Source organism: Apiospora kogelbergensis, assembly GCF_038363985.1.
Source record: "Apiospora kogelbergensis strain CBS 113332 chromosome Unknown utg000007l_segment0_segment0, whole genome shotgun sequence".
NCBI classification, from domain to species: domain Eukaryota; kingdom Fungi; phylum Ascomycota; class Sordariomycetes; order Amphisphaeriales; family Apiosporaceae; genus Apiospora; species Apiospora kogelbergensis.
In genome coordinates, this window is record NW_027117424.1 from 3,048,376 (window position 1) to 3,066,054 (window position 17,679).

The 17,679-nt window shown below is 53.9% G+C and overlaps 4 protein-coding genes across 4 annotated transcripts; 2 read left to right on the top strand and 2 right to left on the bottom strand.

The window, feature by feature from the left end:
• Positions 1-371: 371 nt before the first annotated feature.
• PG998_011348 (uncharacterized protein) lies at positions 372-1,565 on the top strand (the record flags this gene model as incomplete). The annotated part of the gene is made up of 2 exons (XM_066878164.1): positions 372-396; positions 511-1,565. 2 exons carry the CDS (start codon positions 372-374, stop codon positions 1,563-1,565), a joined length of 1,080 nt encoding a protein of 359 aa, XP_066727218.1.
• A 5,817-nt stretch (positions 1,566-7,382) lies between these two features.
• PG998_011349 (uncharacterized protein) lies at positions 7,383-8,615 on the top strand (the record flags this gene model as incomplete). Its single annotated transcript, XM_066878165.1, has 1 exon — positions 7,383-8,615. The coding sequence occupies one exon, from the start codon at positions 7,383-7,385 to the stop codon at positions 8,613-8,615; it is 1,233 nt and encodes a 410-aa protein (XP_066727219.1).
• Positions 8,616-10,586: 1,971 nt separating this feature from the next.
• Positions 10,587-11,266, bottom strand: PG998_011350 (NADPH-dependent FMN reductase domain-containing protein; the record flags this gene model as incomplete). Its single annotated transcript, XM_066878166.1, has 2 exons — positions 10,587-11,174; positions 11,240-11,266. The coding sequence occupies 2 exons, from the start codon at positions 11,264-11,266 to the stop codon at positions 10,587-10,589; spliced, it is 615 nt and encodes a 204-aa protein (XP_066727220.1).
• Positions 11,267-12,932: 1,666 nt separating this feature from the next.
• On the bottom strand, positions 12,933-16,206 carry PG998_011351 (uncharacterized protein; the record flags this gene model as incomplete). The annotated part of the gene is made up of 4 exons (XM_066878167.1): positions 12,933-13,628; positions 13,776-14,521; positions 14,584-15,305; positions 15,386-16,206. The coding sequence occupies 4 exons, from the start codon at positions 16,204-16,206 to the stop codon at positions 12,933-12,935; spliced, it is 2,985 nt and encodes a 994-aa protein (XP_066727221.1).
• Positions 16,207-17,679: the final 1,473 nt, after the last annotated feature.

Below are 17,679 nucleotides of genomic sequence, written 5' to 3' on the forward strand. Positions count from 1 at the left end.
GACAATCATATGACCCTGCACTACTCTACTTGAGCAGATGCCTAATGCTGCATCAAATGTGTCTATCCAGCGGCCTGGGCGGGATCAGCCCATCGCGAACATGATTTTACGTGATACTGCACGATGCGACAGACCGACTGGGAGAAACTATTGACGGCGGGCTGTAGGTTATGTAATACTTACCTTGCTGCCTTGCTCGAGTCAGACCACTGCAGCCACCCCCACTAGTGACTCCCCAAAAGCCAAAATCGCAGCGCCGACACAGGAGCTTAGCTAGGTGGGAGTTTTCTGGCCATGGCGAGAGCTTCACTGCGCTGGCGGTTGATTCCAATCCCGCACATCAATCTTTACGAAGCAATTGATCCGCAACAATGGCTTCCCGCGTTCTGAGAATCGGTAGGTCCATTCCGACTACCCATGGCAATGACGACATATGCGTCCTCATTGCTCTGGGGTCTGAGTAATTCCACTTTTTCTGGGTTGTAGCTGACCTTGCTCTGCTTTGAACAGGCCTCATCCCCGGTGATGGCATCGGCAAGGAAGTGATCCCGGCCGGTCGGCGCCTGCTGGAGGCCCTACCCTCGTCGCTGGGCCTGAAGTTCGACTTTGTGGACCTGCACGCGGGCTTCGAGACGTTCGAGAAGACGGGCGCGGCCCTGCCAGACAAGACGGTCGAGGTCCTGAAGAACGAGTGCGACGGCGCCCTGTTCGGCGCCGTCTCCTCGCCCTCGACGGCCGTCAAGGGTTACTCGAGCCCCATCGTCGCCCTGCGCAAGAAGCTCGACCTCTATGCCAATGTTCGCCCCGTCAAGACCGTCGTCACCGCCCCCAAGCCCATCGACATGGTCATCGTGCGCGAGAACACCGAGGACCTCTACGTCAAGGACGAGCGTACCTTTGACGCCGCCGACGGCTCCGGCAAGGTCGCCGAGGCCATCAAGCGCATCTCCGAGAAGGCCTCGTTCCGCATCGCCACCATGGCCGGCGACATCGCCCTGCGCCGCGAAAAGATCCGTGCCGCCGGTGCGCCCAGCATCCACAAGAGCCCCCTGGTGACCATCACGCACAAGAGCAACGTCCTGTCGCAGACGGATGGCCTGTTCCGGTCCACATCGCGTCGCGCGCTCGCTGCCGAGCAGTTCGCCGGCAAGCTCGAGGTCGAGGAGCAGATCGTCGACAGCATGGTGTACAAGCTGTTCCGCCAGCCCGAGGCCTACGACGTCATTGTGGCGCCCAACCTGTACGGCGACATCCTGTCGGACGGTGCCGCCGCCCTCGTCGGCTCCCTGGGCCTGGTGCCCTCGGCCAACGTCGGTGAGGGCTTTGCTATCGGCGAGCCCTGCCACGGCTCCGCTCCAGACATCATGGGCATGGGCATTGCCAACCCTATCGCCACCCTTCGCAGCACCGCCCTCATGCTCGAGTTCCTCGGCGCCGAGGAGGCCGCCGCCAAGATCTACGCCGCCGTCGACGGCAACCTGTCCGAGGGCAAGCTGCTCAGCCCAGACCTGGGCGGTACCGCCAAGACCGAGGAGGTCGTCCAGGACATCCTGAAGAGGCTGTAAAAGTCTTCAGTCAATTTAACCAACTGAGTGAACGACCGAATATGCGTCAACGAGCATCAATATCATGGTACGACAAATACTAGGAAAACAAGGGTTCGGCAAAATCTTGTAGATAATGTTGGACAGTGTCTATAGAGAAAATGAAGAACTTATTAACGCTTAGTTGAAACCAGCGGGGTTTACTTAACCAAATGTGACACTTTCCTATTCTTGATTCGGCTACTATATACTCGCCATATCTGATTTGCTCACCACGTATCGCCATTATGAGACTTGCTCATTATAGGTATGGGTTTACATAGGAGGGTAGAAGGAATATATTCACTGGAATATCATAACACCACGGAAAAGATTGGGACTTTCTACACATCAGGGGCCCCATGAGCGACGTAGCACGCGGTTAGCCAAGCTGTTTGTATTTTGATGTAATTTGTGTCTGACGGGGGGGGAACGTTGCATTCTATGGGCACTGCCTGAGAAGCTCGTCTTACCTACTACACTTGTTGATGCTGATCTTGTGATACCTTGTAATAGTTTGGGGTATGCCGCTCAGCTTCTTCTTCTTCGTATGTGCTTGTTAATCAGTCCGCGAAGAGATGGAACATTCTCTTGTATGAAGCATCAAGTTCCCTCAGTCTCCTGGCATCTCGCCCTTCGCGTCCGTCCAAATACTCATTGCCACTGTCCATCATCCTTGTTGAATATGGGTACTCCAGATGCAGGGAGCTTATATACCTAGATACATAACCTTCCGCCGGATGGCTGCTTGAACTTCCACCCATGTAGACTTTCCCTCGGAAGATCGATCCTTCGGGTCGACTTGCCGCATCCTTCTCCAAACCTCCATTTCCGAAGGCCACTTTGATCGTCTGCATTGAATCCCTCCGATGGGGGGTCCATGTGCCTGTGCCCAAGGTAGCCTTGATCGGCTGCCAGTTGCCAGTCGACAACAGGGTAACATACATTTACATCCTTCGGCTAGGATGGTAGTTCGTTCACCGGCTGTCTTCCTGACTTCTACCCAACTCTGAACCGAGATCCGACATCCACTGCAACACCAAAAGAAACCAACGTCATATTGAGAGACGCATCTTGATATCAATTCGCGAGGCTTATCTGTTTCTTGTGGCTTCTGCCTAGCCGAGCGGCGGTGCTTGCAACATCGGCCAGAAGTACCATGCATCTCATTTTCGGCCCCCACGGTGTGTCTACTCCGGCGCGTACTCCATATGTAGGAGCATTTGCCCGATGTGCCACGTGCTGGCTGTGTGGGAGATGGAGGGAGGGAAGAGACCTGGTGTCTAATTTGATGACGAACAAACAACCCCTGCATCACATCTGTCCTCGGAAGATTTCTATCCACCCTCCCTCCTACCCAAGCCACCAGGGTCTTGATCATCCCGGAGGAACCACCGTCCATCAGACTGCGCCGGCTAGCCTGTTGCGCGTGGGGATCCGCATCCGGATTGATCGCATACAGTAAGAAAGTCTTTGTTTGTTACCAAAAAGCTGCTGCTACGCCTCAAGTTTGGGTCGAGGGAAAAACGCCTCTCCGCTGCCCGAAGTCCGTCATAGTAATCAGGGGAGAAAAAGGGAACCCACGAGACGAAACCGTACATTGCACTCCATGTGGTATCAGGTATCACAGTATCAGTCCAATGTAAAGCCCTAACCTAATGCATATATCAATAGAGAACCTACGCAATGCTTGCTGTGCCTCGCTTCACCTATACAGGTAGCGAAATGCAATGCCACACTATGGGCGGCGCAGCCCCCACTTAGGCAGGAGTGTTTGAGGTGGTGGTGAAGAAACTAATATACATACATACTGGAATGAGCCGAGCATGATCTAATTATGTCCCGCCCGCATCCTTTCGTCTCGCCGGGATGGACGTTTAAGATATCGCCATGGTGATCGGTAGCTGGCTGGGGCCGCTTACATGCAGCGAAGCAGCTGTAGCTCAGCGGCATCCGGTTGGGACCTCTGTATTACCCTGGGTATACGCATCTATATCATTACTTCTCGCACCTCGGTACAGGTAGTCAGTCCTACGTCCCACGAGATGCTCGAGGCCGCTTCGGCAATCCCGCGACCTGGTGCACGGGAATCACGATACCCCGCAAAGTTGCTGCTCGCGATCCTTAATTGCTGACATTCTTAGGGCTCTCGGTCGGAATCCTTAGACGCGGCGACGACGTGTCAATGGGCTCCTACCGCAAAGCCACTTGTTTGTGGAGCAGGCTTGTTCGTGATCAGCCTTATGCCTTATGGTATGTAATCAGCTGCCTGCGGCGTAGCCACAGTAGTCCATACAGCCATGCCACTATAAGCAACGAAGCGAGCCACTGCTCTCTCCTTGGGAGAACGGCAATGAATAGACACTATGAGTTCGAGTCAGTCTACTTTGAGATGGACAGCTCAATGAATCCCCTCCCTCTGTCTGTCTATCTCAAATCGTTTATGCTTTTTTCTGGCTTCCGGCCCGCCGGCGACTCAGCACTAAGAGCTGCAGTAGCTAAATACGTGGCGCTGTGCCTTTGCTGATTGGTTCGTGGTATGATGCATGTCTAAGACCTCATCTGGAGCCAGCTGAAAGTGAGGGTGGGGGAAGGGCAGTCGCTCATTTTGGTATGTCAGGTACAGGACAGCGCCAGTTGTTAGTCAGATAAGGGACATCAGAGCGGAGACACTCGCTTGTCGTTGAGTCCACGACCTACCCGAGAAATTGTCACGGTAAGCTTACTTTACGTTTGATATATCCATAACGCCCGTCTAAATGAGCGAAAGGGGCAAATCAAAAAGCGGTGCAATCGGAGGAAGACCAGAGAGACGAAGATGACCATAGAAGAAACAAAGAAGGACAAATGATGAGCCCCCCTCCTGATACCCTTTTGCCTTCTGCGCTGCCACGATGTAGTTCAAACGATGCTTACATATGTAGCTGGCTACTGGTTGCCCTGCCACACGCCATCTGTAAAAAACAGGGAAGCCCACCGAGATTTCGTGCATTGAAATCGGGGCAGTGAAAGGTCGGTCGGTCGGTCGGTCGGACCTGGTCCAGCCGCTGCCCCACGGGAATTGTCATGGTGCCTGGTGCAGTGCCTGGTGCAGATTTCAACCTCATTAGGCAATTGGCTATGGAAAGGCATCCACTGCGTAACTGCTTGGAGAAACTTAACCGGAAATTCGACCCAGTTGCGGTCAAAGGTCTATTAGGGACGCTGCACGATTGCGGCACAGGAACCGAAGAGAGAGAGAGAGAGAAAGGTAAGCTAGTAGGAAAGTGCGGTCGGTGCGGTCGTTGCAAGCTCGCCCAGCACTCGCCCACATGCAGATGATTTGGCATTTGTTCTGCCAGTAACAGCAAACATCAGATTCGCCCCTCTGTGTTTTTAAGCGCTGCCTGGCCCGCCTGGGGTGTAGGAATGGTAAGCAACCTGCACAAGCGACACCCTGACAGAGGGGGAATAAGGCAATTAACCTACCCTACGATGATACCCTCCTTCTCCCTCTCTTGCATTGCAGCAAGCCCGGCTGCGGATTTCTTAGCATTAGGCATGTATCAAAGAGCACAAAACTTGGGGGGCCGATCAACCCCATCCCCAGCGCAATGGGCAAAATCCATCCCATCCAACGGTTAAGCTAAACAGTAACCGCGATGATGCTAGAGGGAACAGCCGAATGCTAGGTTCCCAGGTTCCCCATTTGCCCAGCACCAACGCCAGCCCAACACGTAAATTTATTGTCCCTCCACTGGCGACCCGTTTGCCCCGTCTGGCAAGCTGGGTGCTGGAAGCGGCAATCACGGCCACTTAGTGCTGAGGCACTGGCTGGTTAGTGCATGCTAGTGGGACTTCTTCATTGAATATTCAGGTCCAGCATCGAGATGGTTATGATGCGACGGAGAGTTGGAACAATGTTGTTATCAGTAGCTCGCGTCGGCCTGGTACGACCAGTTGAATCGATCAGAATCCAGGCAGGTATGCACGGAGTAGGGAGTACATGGATGCAGTATGTACATCACGAATGCCGTGCTTTGCCTGTTTGCCCGTGATGTGCGGTGGCATGTCATTTTACGGCGAGTTACACCCAACGCTGCGAGCAATCAATCGCCAACCAGAGGTTCCAGAACTCTACTTAGCAAGTTAGGTCGAAGCGAAGACCCCATCGATTCCGGAGGAGCGCGATCCCAGCAATCGATGCCGCGCATGTATCGTATATTTCATCGTATTGGTATCTGCGCCATGCTCCGGCCTCCATTAGTGGCTGAAGGCTATAGCAGCAGCCGCTATAATCCACAGAAGCCACTGCTTTATTCATCATGATTTCATTGTGGTCCTGATGATGCTGTCAAATCAAACTGGTCTTGGAAGATCTTCAGACAGACGCAACAAGTTTGATGTGCTTCTTATGCGGATAAGCCCGAGATTTGGTTTCAGAGACCTTAAGACACAACGGCAATTATCCTGCCTGCGCGCCGCAGAAGAAATCCCATCGCATCATGTGTTTATAGCCGTATATTCCCTGTCATCAAGGATCAATGGTGGACGGTCATTTGTACAACGCCAAGATATCTAGTTGATCTAGGTACTGTACTACCCTTACCAGTACCCTTCCACCGGGATTACTGCTTGAAAAAGTAAAGGAAAAGAAGCCTATGTATTGTAGGAGTAGCAATGGCCAAGTGAGAATGCACATGGAGACTCGAGAGTGAGCGGGCGTCTCAGTAGGCGTCTCTCGGTTCCCTGCGTCGAGCATTTGTTCCCTTAACAAAGTGACAGCAGCAGCAGCAGCAGCAGCAGCAGCAGCCAGCCAGCAGTGACAGTGCAGTGAACACGAACAACCACCCCCTCCACGCACACACCCCTCCACCAAGAAAACGAGGTTAGGCAGAATGGGGCGTCGATCTCTGCGTGCAGCCAACCGCACGACAACTTGGCCCTACTCTAGTGCCACAGTCAAGGTTAACGGCTGACGAACGGGACTGGGCAAGACTGGGGACGCATTGCGAGGCACCATCTGAGCCATCCCACTCTATGTCTCTCTTGCGCATCATCGTTGCCGGATGGCCCTTACATTTCAGCCTCTCTCGATAGGTGCTACCCTACCGCCTACCCAGTACCTACTCCACGTCTCTCTTCCTTTCTTAGGTAGTCGTCCGAAGGCCAACCTCTCTTTCCCACCTTTCCCTTCAACAACCTAATTTGCCATTTTACTTTGGCCGGTCAGTAATCTTTGAACCTGCTGGTTTGTGTTTTATATCGGCTCGTCCTCCGAGGATCCAACGTTCCGTTCCCAATCCATTGCCGTCGGCCATGACTATCGCCGCTTCAACCAGCTAAGATCGGGTTGTCGCAGGCTACTTACACCTAGCAATCCCGCACTCCCGCCTATACCACCCACCAAAAACACCCCAAATCAATTACGCGATTGAGCTTTGGCACGGCGGCTGCCTCCACGCCCCGCCCCGGAAAGCTATCATACCAACTTAGCTCGCAATCCGCGCCGCCGACTTGTATCGCACAACCACTTACAAGATGCGTGTGCCGTACCGGATAGGCATTCCGGTGCAAACCGGCGAGGGTATCGACGCCAGTGCAAAGAGGTTGAATGTTTTCCGCAGAGAAATGGAAACACCGAGTGGTTCTGCCATTAAAGTCCCCATGGTAAGCCCTTGCGAGCAGTTACCCACGTTGTGCACTTGTACTAGAACCTTACACTAAAACGTAAATCAATGATACCAGATTCTTGGAATTGTCGCCGTTGTCGTGGTTTTCTCGGTGATAATATTCTGCTATTGCGGTCGTGGTAAACAAATGAAGCCATTCAGCAAGAAAGGCGGTTACCGCCATGCGGGCGACGTTGAGGATCAGTCTTCTATGATGACTAGGAATGTACCTCCCAATTTTGATGCCGCCGTTGCAGCATCGCAACAGAACGACAATGGAGTTAATCGAAACATATCAATACGGTCTATCATGACACTGCCCGCCTACCGAAACAAACCCGACGATAATGAGCAAGTACTGGGTCGGGAAGGTGAGCGAGACGGCGTGGACATGGTACTGGAGCGATCCGACGAGCGGGACGACGAAGACCTTCGAGAGACCGAGATGGAAACACTATATCAGATTCGTCTAGCGAGACGAGCCGAGATCGCAGAGAGAGAGGAACGCAGACGACTTCGCAGAGAGGCGAGGGCCCGTGGTGATATGGTTGCCTTGGCCGAGCTGTCGCAGCGGGCACGAGCCGCCAGCCAGTCGAGTGTCATCAGTGAACTGCGCGCCGAGCACGAGCGTCTCAAGACCCAGCGCCAGCGGGCCGTGTCTAGCGTCAGCTACGCAGATCTGGGCGTGGCACACCACGACGGCACACGGCTACGCGCCAACAGCACGGAGAGCGATCGAGTAGGACTACTATCGGACGCCGCGAGCGTCGCACCGTCGTTCAACTCGCATGCTTCTCCGTCACTCTCCACCCACCATCGCCAACGCAGCGCCAGCTCTGTCCTCAGCTGGGACAGTAACCAGGACCTAGATATCCCGCTGCACTCAGCGGGCCTGCCGCGGTCGGGCGCCACGACGCCGCAGCGACTTTCGGCCCAGTACTCGCCTGGCTTCCGGTCGCGATCGCGGGCGGGCTCTAGCCCCGAGCTCATCGATGAGGCGGACCTGGGTGAGGTGGAGATCCCGCGACACGATCCCCCGGGCTACGACGATGTCAGCTTGGACGATAACAACCCGAGATCTGGCGCCACGACACCAGTCTTCTTTAACGAGCCCCCGCCCGAGTACAGCACAGGGCCAACGGTCGAGCGGGACCGGCGTTTGGACGAGCAGGTGGCGGACATGATGGATAGTGTGGGTGAGGGCGGCGACCTCAGCGAGGGGCGTCTCAGCAGCGTCGAGCCCTTGACGAATACCAACAGCGATAACAGGGCGTCCATGCGGTCCACGAGGGGCGTAGGCGGTGTCCCACAGCTACCGAGCCTGCGAATTCGAGATTTGCCCCAGATTGTGGTTGAGCCTTCGAGTGCTCACCCAAGGTAGCAGGCAGATCCTTCTTAAACAACAACAAGCGAAGGACGACACAAGTCCAACAAATTTTCAATCCAACACTCGACACTGCCAGAGTTCGCCAAGGAAGCGAAACGTCACCTACTGTCGGATTAGGCGTGGGGAAGCTGGAGTACGACATTGCATAAGATGTCTCTGAGACGTCATATTGATCAAATGTCGGGAGAATCTCCATCACGAGTAATGGATAATCGGTTCCATGAATGGGCATATATATACATGCTTATATGATGGAAAGAGGAGCTACGCAAGTACAGGACGGGCCACGATAATTTTGCGTCCCCCTTCCATCGCGGAACGAGATTAGGATCATTGATGACAGGGCAAAAGCGATATTGCTTCTGTACTTTACAAACTTCGGCAACAAGCTTTGACTTGCCAGGCGTTATGGGGAGATTGAGCGAGAGCGAAACAAGCTTTGCTTTTGCTTCTACGGCGTTCCGATGACTGGAGCGAATTCGAGATCATCAATACTGGTGAAACTCCAAGTACATATTATCATATACCACTTATCTTTGTTACCATCTTCTGTCTTCTATCCTCAATGTAGTAGGCTATTATGAAGTCTAGTGCGATTTGGATTTGGAGCTTTCAAGCAAGGCTGCATTTGTATGTCATGAAGTGTCGTTCGAACCATGTAAGGGATGATGAAGACATTGGTCTCCAAAGGGAGGTCGAGGAGGCCAGACCAACTCCATCCCCTACTTTGAGGCTCCTTTGCAGATGACTATGTTTGTTCCAGTCTGTCCCCGCCCTGGGATGTTTATGGTCGGTAAGGGGTTCGACGGTATCAGGGACTCGATACTGAGCCAGTACTCGGCCGCAAACGGCATGAGAAGAAAGGTTAAGGTAGGCCAGTCAAGTTGAAGAGCTCTTGCTACTTTTTTTTCAGTCATGGGAAGGTACATTCCCTGGTGCCTCATTCTCAATGCCCGACAGGCAAAGCTCACATGTTGGTAACGAAAGTAAGCAACGTTATGATAGATGAAGAAGAGGTCCAAGTAAGTCGAGCTTAATCCAAATCCTGACTTGAGTAGCAACTGTCATCTCCTACGACTTATTCTTGATGTCGCCTTGTTTCTGTGCTTGACGTTTCCTGATGTCGACTTTACCCCCTTTCTCGCGGCCGCATCCACAGCTCTTTCTTTGTCAATCGTGACCAGTACACCCACCATAGCCGCCGACAGGCCTGGTTCATGCACAGCTCTCACCGATACTAGATACTTGAGCGTTCATAGAGTCCTATCCCAAAGGAGAATGCAACTCGGGGCTTCACGTTACTCGCTACTGGTTCTTAGGCCGGTACACATCGCTCTGTAAGCTGCCAAGATCCCCGCGATTGCAATCTCTGGGAAGAACCATGTCTGTGAACCTCAATTGCAGAAATGCATCGGTACTTCTACCTTCCGAGACTTAAGACTTTGTTATAACCAGAGTTGGCCCCTATGATGATATTGGAACATTGCTAGAGGAGCTCAGGTTATTTCGCTTTGTCGCTTGTCATCACACCGATCGTAATGATACAATAGCGCTATGCTGCTTTGCGGTTACTATCATCGCTCGAGACGTTGAATTATCTATGGCCTACCGTTTGGGATACAAGGGAAGATCAGTCTCGCGCGACCTTATAAAGATTTAACAGCTAACCAAGCAATTAATTATGCGAAACTGCACATGGACTATTACAGTTGATCGAGTTTGTTTGCCGAGCGACAAGTAGGTAGGAGGATTTTGAGAAATCAAGGGGAATCATTATTTGGGTTTTCGCTAATCTATTTAACTTTATTGGATAACACACTTCTTGGGCAGCCCACAAGGTCCCTCTCCCTTGTTCTTCTTCTCCTTGGGCTCATTAGCATCAGCCGGTGACTGGGCGGCGCCGGCTGTTGTTGTATCTTTCTGGCTGTTGTTCTTCTTCTCGTCCGCCGGTTCGCTTCCATGCAGTCATGACACGTACTTGTTGACGACCTTGTAGAATTGCTCGCCCTGGATCTCGGCGACCTCGAGCTCCTTGGGGGAGGGCTGGCGGGAGCCGTCGCCAGCGGCGAATGAGCCGGCGCCCCAGGGGGAGCCACCGCGGACCTCGGTCATGTCGGTGAGCTGGCCGAAGCTGTTGGCGTAGCCCAGAGGCACGTACATGATGCCGTGGTGGGCGAGGGTGCTCATGGCGGCGATGGCGGTGGACTCTTGGCCACCACCGGGGGAGGCGGTGGAGATGAAGACACCGGCGAACTTGCCGTGGAAACCACCGGAGGCCCACTGGCCGCCGGTCTTGTCCCAGAAGGCCTTCCACTGCGCGGGGAAGTTGCCGAAACGGGTGGGGATGCCCATCAGGAAACCGTCGTATTGCTCAAGGGTGGCGGGGTCCGAGAGGATGGGGATGTCGGAGGACTGGCCGGGGGCGTGCATCTTGGTGAGGACCTCGGCGGGCAGGGTCTCGGCGACCTGGTACAGGTCGCAGGTGCCGCCGGCCTTCTCGATACCGCGCTTCTCAGCCTCGGCCAAGGTACGGATGTGTCCGTACATGGAGTACTGTGGTGGGACGGCAATGTTAGCGAGGGGCCTTCCATTGGGAGGAGGGAGGGCACAAGACTTACGAAGACGATTGCGATCTTGGGGGCCATCTTGACTGATTTTTGACAAAACTCGTGAGGATGTGTGATACTGGGGTTGTGTTGTTTGGTTGGAGGAATACAGAGGAGAGCAGGAAAAGGGTTGGGGAGGGACGGGCAGGATCTAAATACTTCTGGACGTCCGGAGCGCAAAGGAGGGGCGGCTGCTACATCATGTACATATTGCATCAACTTAACCTTAGCTGCACTATTCCATCGTTTTCCACTGTAGGGATTCATGGATGGGTGGATAGATGGATCTGCCTCTTTGGGCGAACAACCCGCAGTCTGCCTGCCGGTAAGAGCTCCACGCCCCGAACAGGTCCAGATTTCCAAGACCTGTGTCTCGAAAGGACTCTAGGTTTCTGTCTAGGTACCGCAGCAACCGACCGTTACATGATGCTATCCCTTGGACAGTACATGGAGTAGTGGTAGGTGGAGGAGGGCCTGGACTATGGCCGAGATTCATCATGGTCACAGATCGTCACTATAGCAGAGACTACACCCGACATGCAGCGCAGCGAGCTAGGTAGCTCCTGGACGGCCAACGAACAACTACCACCAACCAATCCCGCAGCAGCAGCAGCAGCAGCAGCAACATCAGCTTTTCCATATTGCCAGCCATCGAGCGGAGCTCTCACACCTTAGAAAGAGCTTAGACGGCGATTACAATTGATGATATCAGCACGCCATCGTGGTTTAGCTTGCTAGCGGGGTGGTTGGCCCCGCCCGTTTTTTGGCTCCACGCCGACTTGTTGGTTGCAGCAGCTGCAACAGCTAAAACAAAAAGCAACTGCAGCTTGTCGAGCCGGTACCTGATGCTATCTGGCTATTCTGGCTTGGGCATGGTACGAGCCGAAAGGCCGGAGACTCCATCTCAACCGCGTCCACGATGAATTCTTCCATCAATGGATAATCACCCGGAGGTAGCGACAATCAGCGCCGTGTCGAATGTCGAAGGCCTTGCACCTCCAAAGGCAACGCATGACATCACTGAAATGCCCCCCCGCGACCACCGCGAGTCAGTTTTCAGAAGCTGTTTCCAGGCACAGCAGTAGGCACAGCAGCTCGACACAACACAACACACAACTTTAGAGGTGCCAGGGTGCGGCGACGAATGGCATGACATAAAGAATGGAGCCGCAATGCTGACTGGCGTGAAGGTGACAGGCAAGATTGCTGAATAATTGCTTACAAGGCCCCATCGCGTAAGTCTTATTAAGGCATTGCTAACTTGCTAACCTGGCCCGATTCAGTAATCCTGGGGGACCTGCACCAAAACTTGGGGACCCAGTCCAGAACGCAGTCCGCCAGTAAACCCGTAAACCCATCCTTCTTCGGTTGTCTTCCACCGATAGCCGCCATTGCAGTTCCGAGGCCCAGAAAAGGGTCCTTTTATTTCTTTCCATTAAGCTTCCTCAAGATCGAACAGCACGACGCTATCGTACCATCTATTGCATTTCCAACCTCTTATCAATCATGCAAAATCCCACACGTGGAGGCAAGTTGGCTTAACAGACCGTGCATTTTGCATGTACGAATTGGCCAGCTGGCCTCAAATGGGGCGTTGCTGTCCCAACCAGACAAAAGTTGAGACACGGGGGGAGTAAGAATGTACTTGATGTATTGGCGTTAAGTATCTGGCTTGCTTGGCCAGCAGAACAGCTTGCGCGCAGCCTCAAAGATGCATGGGATACTGATCTGGTGGTGGTCCAAAGAAGCCCTGTGCCGGGACTGGCAGCAATGTCGCGTTCTGATTGTACGCCAAGTAATCCACACCGGCCGTCGTCACCTCGTTGCCCCACCAAGGCGGGATATCGGTATTGGTAAAGGCGAACGAGAAGGTCTGGATGATCGCACTGAGCGCTATGCCCGCACCGAATCCGGCCTCGATCAGGTAATTGTACTTCTCCCACCAAGCACCGTAGTGCCGCTTCACGTAGTACTGCGCATTTCGCACAATTGGGGTCAGATAGGTTGTTGCTTTGAGGTCTCTCAGGGCACGACTTACCATCATGATAAAAGACACGTACATGCCGTTGGTGGCATACGACAGGTTGCTTCCGCCTGTCCAGTTCAAGGCCCCCTTAAGGGAGACGGCGGGGTCAAAGTACCATAGGTAGGACACGGGCGTGAAGAAGAACTTCTCATATAACACGAACCTTCCCTCAGACGTCCGCCGACGAAGCCATGCATGAATCGAGGGTCCGTATCGCCGGGCCAAGCCCCAGCCGATACCAATGACACCCCCCATGAGAAAGCACCATGGGAGGATGGGATAAAGCTCGAACATGTTCCGTACGCCAAAGGCTCCGTACTCGATCGCCGAGGCATACACGAGCACGGCGTTAGTGCAAACAAAATGTTGGGCGTTCTATTCAACTCTCAACGTTAGCATCGCTTGTCCGTGGCACAAATCAAAGTGTCTCGAGAGGGAGTTGTGTAACGCCCCAAGAAGTCACATACTCAAGACTCTCACGGTGATGGAACGAGAAGGCTTAAAACCCGAAAAGTTGCTTACGTTCCACTGGCAAAGGGTGCCATCGTCAAAGTTGACGACCATCCAGTCGAGCATGCCGACAAATACGAAGGTATTGATGAACACGGCCAACATCTGACCTCGGAACACCGCGCGTGGCGGGATCTTGGCGTAATGGCCCATCTTCTGTCCCGTGATGTAGTCGGAGGCCTGCTCGTCGAAATTCTGACCATACGCTGTCACGATAATGAGCGCCTCAGGGTTTCCCGGGAACCAGAGCCCGCCGAGAAGCTGGAACAGCACATTGAAGTCCATCTTGACATTGGCTGACGCCCGCAACAACGTCGCGGGTACGAGCATGACGGCACTCACACCCATGACGGCGAAAAGCGACCACCAGGGTACGTGGACCGGCCAGACCTCGAGCGCCACTATGCCCAGGGACAGCGAGATGGCCAGGACGCCCAAGAACCACCAGTCCGGTACTTCGGGGTAGGCCCGCATAAGCCGCGTGAAAGGGTCGTCGTAGCTGTCATAAATGGACCTTTTCCCATAGTTCAGAAGGCCGTGCCACATCTCGACGCCGGTCCGCTTGAGCGCCTCCCAGTGCTGGATCGACACGCTGAAGAGCGTCAAGGGGTACCAGGCAAACCATCCGCCTTGCCCAAACACGTTGGCGCCAGAGAAGAACGGCGGGCCGTACTCGCGGTAGGCATCTACGTCAATCTTGTTGCTCTGCTTGTCGAGGATCCTAGTTACGTTATACTTTTTGCCGTCGTTTGCAAAGACTTGGGCCAAGTCAGCTCCATACATATCCATCTTGTCATTGAACATGCGATGGATGGCTTACCTTCATTGCTGTTGATCGGCATGTACGCGGACCAGTACATATTACCCCAATACATGCCGATAATGATGAGGCCCGAGACGAAGCGCGCACAGTACTGTTGCACGAAGCTGAAGAATGGCGTTGTTAGCGACCCCTTTCCCGCGACATTCCAATCGAACGTGGCGATGGGATTGTAGCCCATGCCGCCCCAAAACCCCGTAACCATGGCGAGCGTGAAATTCTGGGGCGCGATCCACGTCATCCAGTTAAAAGAGCGCAGGGCCTTAAAGAGGGTGTTCGGAACCCAGAAGTAGAAAAACATGAGCGCGGCACATGTTAGAAAGAAGCGGTACCGCGATATGGTCCAGCCATGCACAACTTCCTTCTTGTTTTGACCCTGCTGTTGCGGTTGCCGTTCAACCAGGGCTCGGTTTAGAGCCAGCGCGGGGAACACCTCGGGGAACAGGCAGCTGATCGGGTAGATGACGAAACGGCGCAGGAGGCCGGCGAAACCCATGCCGAAGAAATTTACCGAGAGGGCGAGGACGATTTCGTAACTAAAGGTGACCCAGGTGTTACCCAGGTACTGCAAGGCAGGTCGGAGGTTAATGATGTGATACCCAAAGGGGAGACGCAATACTATTACCTGGGGTAGCCTCTGCACGAGGTAGACGTAATACGTGTTGCCGGCGTTGTTGGCGATGGTGAAGATGACGGAGCAAAACACTTGCTCCTTGAAGCTCCTATCAGCATGGTGTCAGCACTCCTCAACTCGTGAGTAACGTTCTGTTGCAGAAGGTATCGGTCCCCGAAGGTTGCTTACCAGGGGCCTGGGTTGAGCGAGTGGCGGGTGCCCGCGATGGTAACGCCCCAGTCGGGAAGGATACGGGCGAGAAAGATCCCGCAGGGGGCGATGAGTAGCTGCATGACGACGGCAGATATGTCGATGGCCGGCTGCCGCGGCGAGAAGAACGTGTTGACGGCCGTGATGCCGGCCATGAAGGACATGCCCAGGAAATAAGCCCGGATCGTTTCGACGGGCGTCGTGGGGTCGTCCCCCGGTCGCGTCACGGATCGGACCTCGGGGTAGGGGGAATGATGGTGGTAGATGGCAGCCTCGGTCTTGAGGTCGAAGGCGTAGTCCTCTTCTGTCGCAGTAGTAGTGGCCGGAGCGGCGTCAGCACCTCCGCCATTGGCGCCGCCGCCGCCGCAGTACGCTTTGGGCCCCGCGACTAGAAGCCGCATGCGCGCCAGCGACGCCGCGGGGTAGTTTGGGTCGTCGCCGTGGATCGCGATGGCGCCTATCAGTATCTCGACTGCCTGGGCCTCGCTCATGCCTACGATCTGGTCCAGGATGTACTCCACGTCCGAAGAGGGAGCCAGGTGGTCCGTCTCGGCCCGTCGCCCGTAATGCGCTGCGACGCGCTGGTGCTGTTCTGCTGTTACAGGCTGGCCCTCCTCAATGGCGTGCACAATTTGGGCGATCTCTGGCTCTTCCTCCTGCTCTATCCCCATTTTCTCCTCACGGCTGGTCATCACAGGCGAGATCTGATCTGCTGGCTGTTCTGATGTGGAGACGGGAGAGATCGCGGTACTCTTCTTCTCTTCTTGCCCCCGCGCCGCGATTTTCTCGTCATCTCTCATGTTAAGCGGTGTTGGTTTGAACAAACAAAAACCAGCAATGCCTTCTTGCTGTCTACGTCCCGAGAGTGTCTGATCACCGAGCCTTTGTGTAAACGGCAATTAGTCCTCCCAATTACTTTTCCAGCCCATATGAGGGGTTCGATCATAAATAGCCCCTATACGAAGGTTCGCGACAGGCCGCCCCTTCGTCACCTTTGGTTGGTCCATGAACCCCTCATGGTAGGATCACCCGAGCTGCTTTCCTGCAGAAGCCCGACTCGTTAGGATTGCTGATTGGACCGTTGGTCCCCTCCCGGCCTCCTTCCATCCCAATCCCTTGGCTGAGCTGTGTTGTCGATAGTTTACTGTCTCTCCCTTGTCTCTCCCCCGCATTTCGCTGATTGTCAAGCATCTCAAATCCAACGCATGGTCTAACATAGTTTAGTGTCACGAGAGCCGAGAGTAGTGACTTCATAGTCCGCTGTGCCATGGCTCTGGGAGTTGGAACGTTGCATGGCATATGCATGGGTTCGGGTAGACTCATGTATGAACCCCGCATCCTACGATTGGAGGAGCGATTAGCAAAGGGGCAAAAGACCAAAAGAAGGATGCTTAAGCGTCTCAAAAGGTTGATCGGTTATGCCTTCGTGGCAAGTTTTTGGGGGAAATGAGCTGGGTCTTGTATGAATGCAAATGAAGCCGCAGGTGAGCAAAAGCCGATATGCCCCTATTTGTACATAGGGGGTTCTCGGCAGGCTTAAACCGTAGCCAGACAGCTAGAGAGTGAATGATGCTTGGTCGCAAGGCGCTGCCTTGATAACTCATGTCAGCAGGCGGAAGGCCCATTGCGTACCAGATATATCGCTCAATCGGTTTGTTGTTAGTAATAGCAATACTTCACCGCTTCGCGGCAACCAGTCTTCCAGCTCTCGCCTCTATCCAGCTGCTATCCTACTCCAGCTACTCTACTATAGCTTCTATCCTGCTCTAGATACCATACCACTTCAGCTACTATCATAGTACGGATAATAAGCGTGACGTCACGTAAATGCTCTATTCTACAACTTCTCTATTATAACTATATATTTGCTCTCAATTAGAGGAAAGGCATACGAATAGGGTGAATATAACGTTGATGGGCACCGCTGTGTTCTATGTCGGTTGATGATTACGCTTCATCTCTGTCGTTTGCTTGTAATGAGAACAAATTACCTGGGATCTGTATCATTGGCTGCAACGACTGGTATTCAAGAGACAGATGCCGTACCCGCCGCCCAGGCTGCCGGCATATGTGCCCCGGCCTTCAACCAAGCGGACAGCGATGGCGTCGACCATTCCCCTGATGCTAGCTCGCACACTGCCGTCTCGCGCATGTCTGGTGGCATCTACCACATGACCGTCAAGGCACTACCATGTATCGTGTCGTTCTCGACGCCGGACCTTCCATACGCTACAGCTATATTGGGCTCAAGTAGCCTATGCTGTTATTAATAG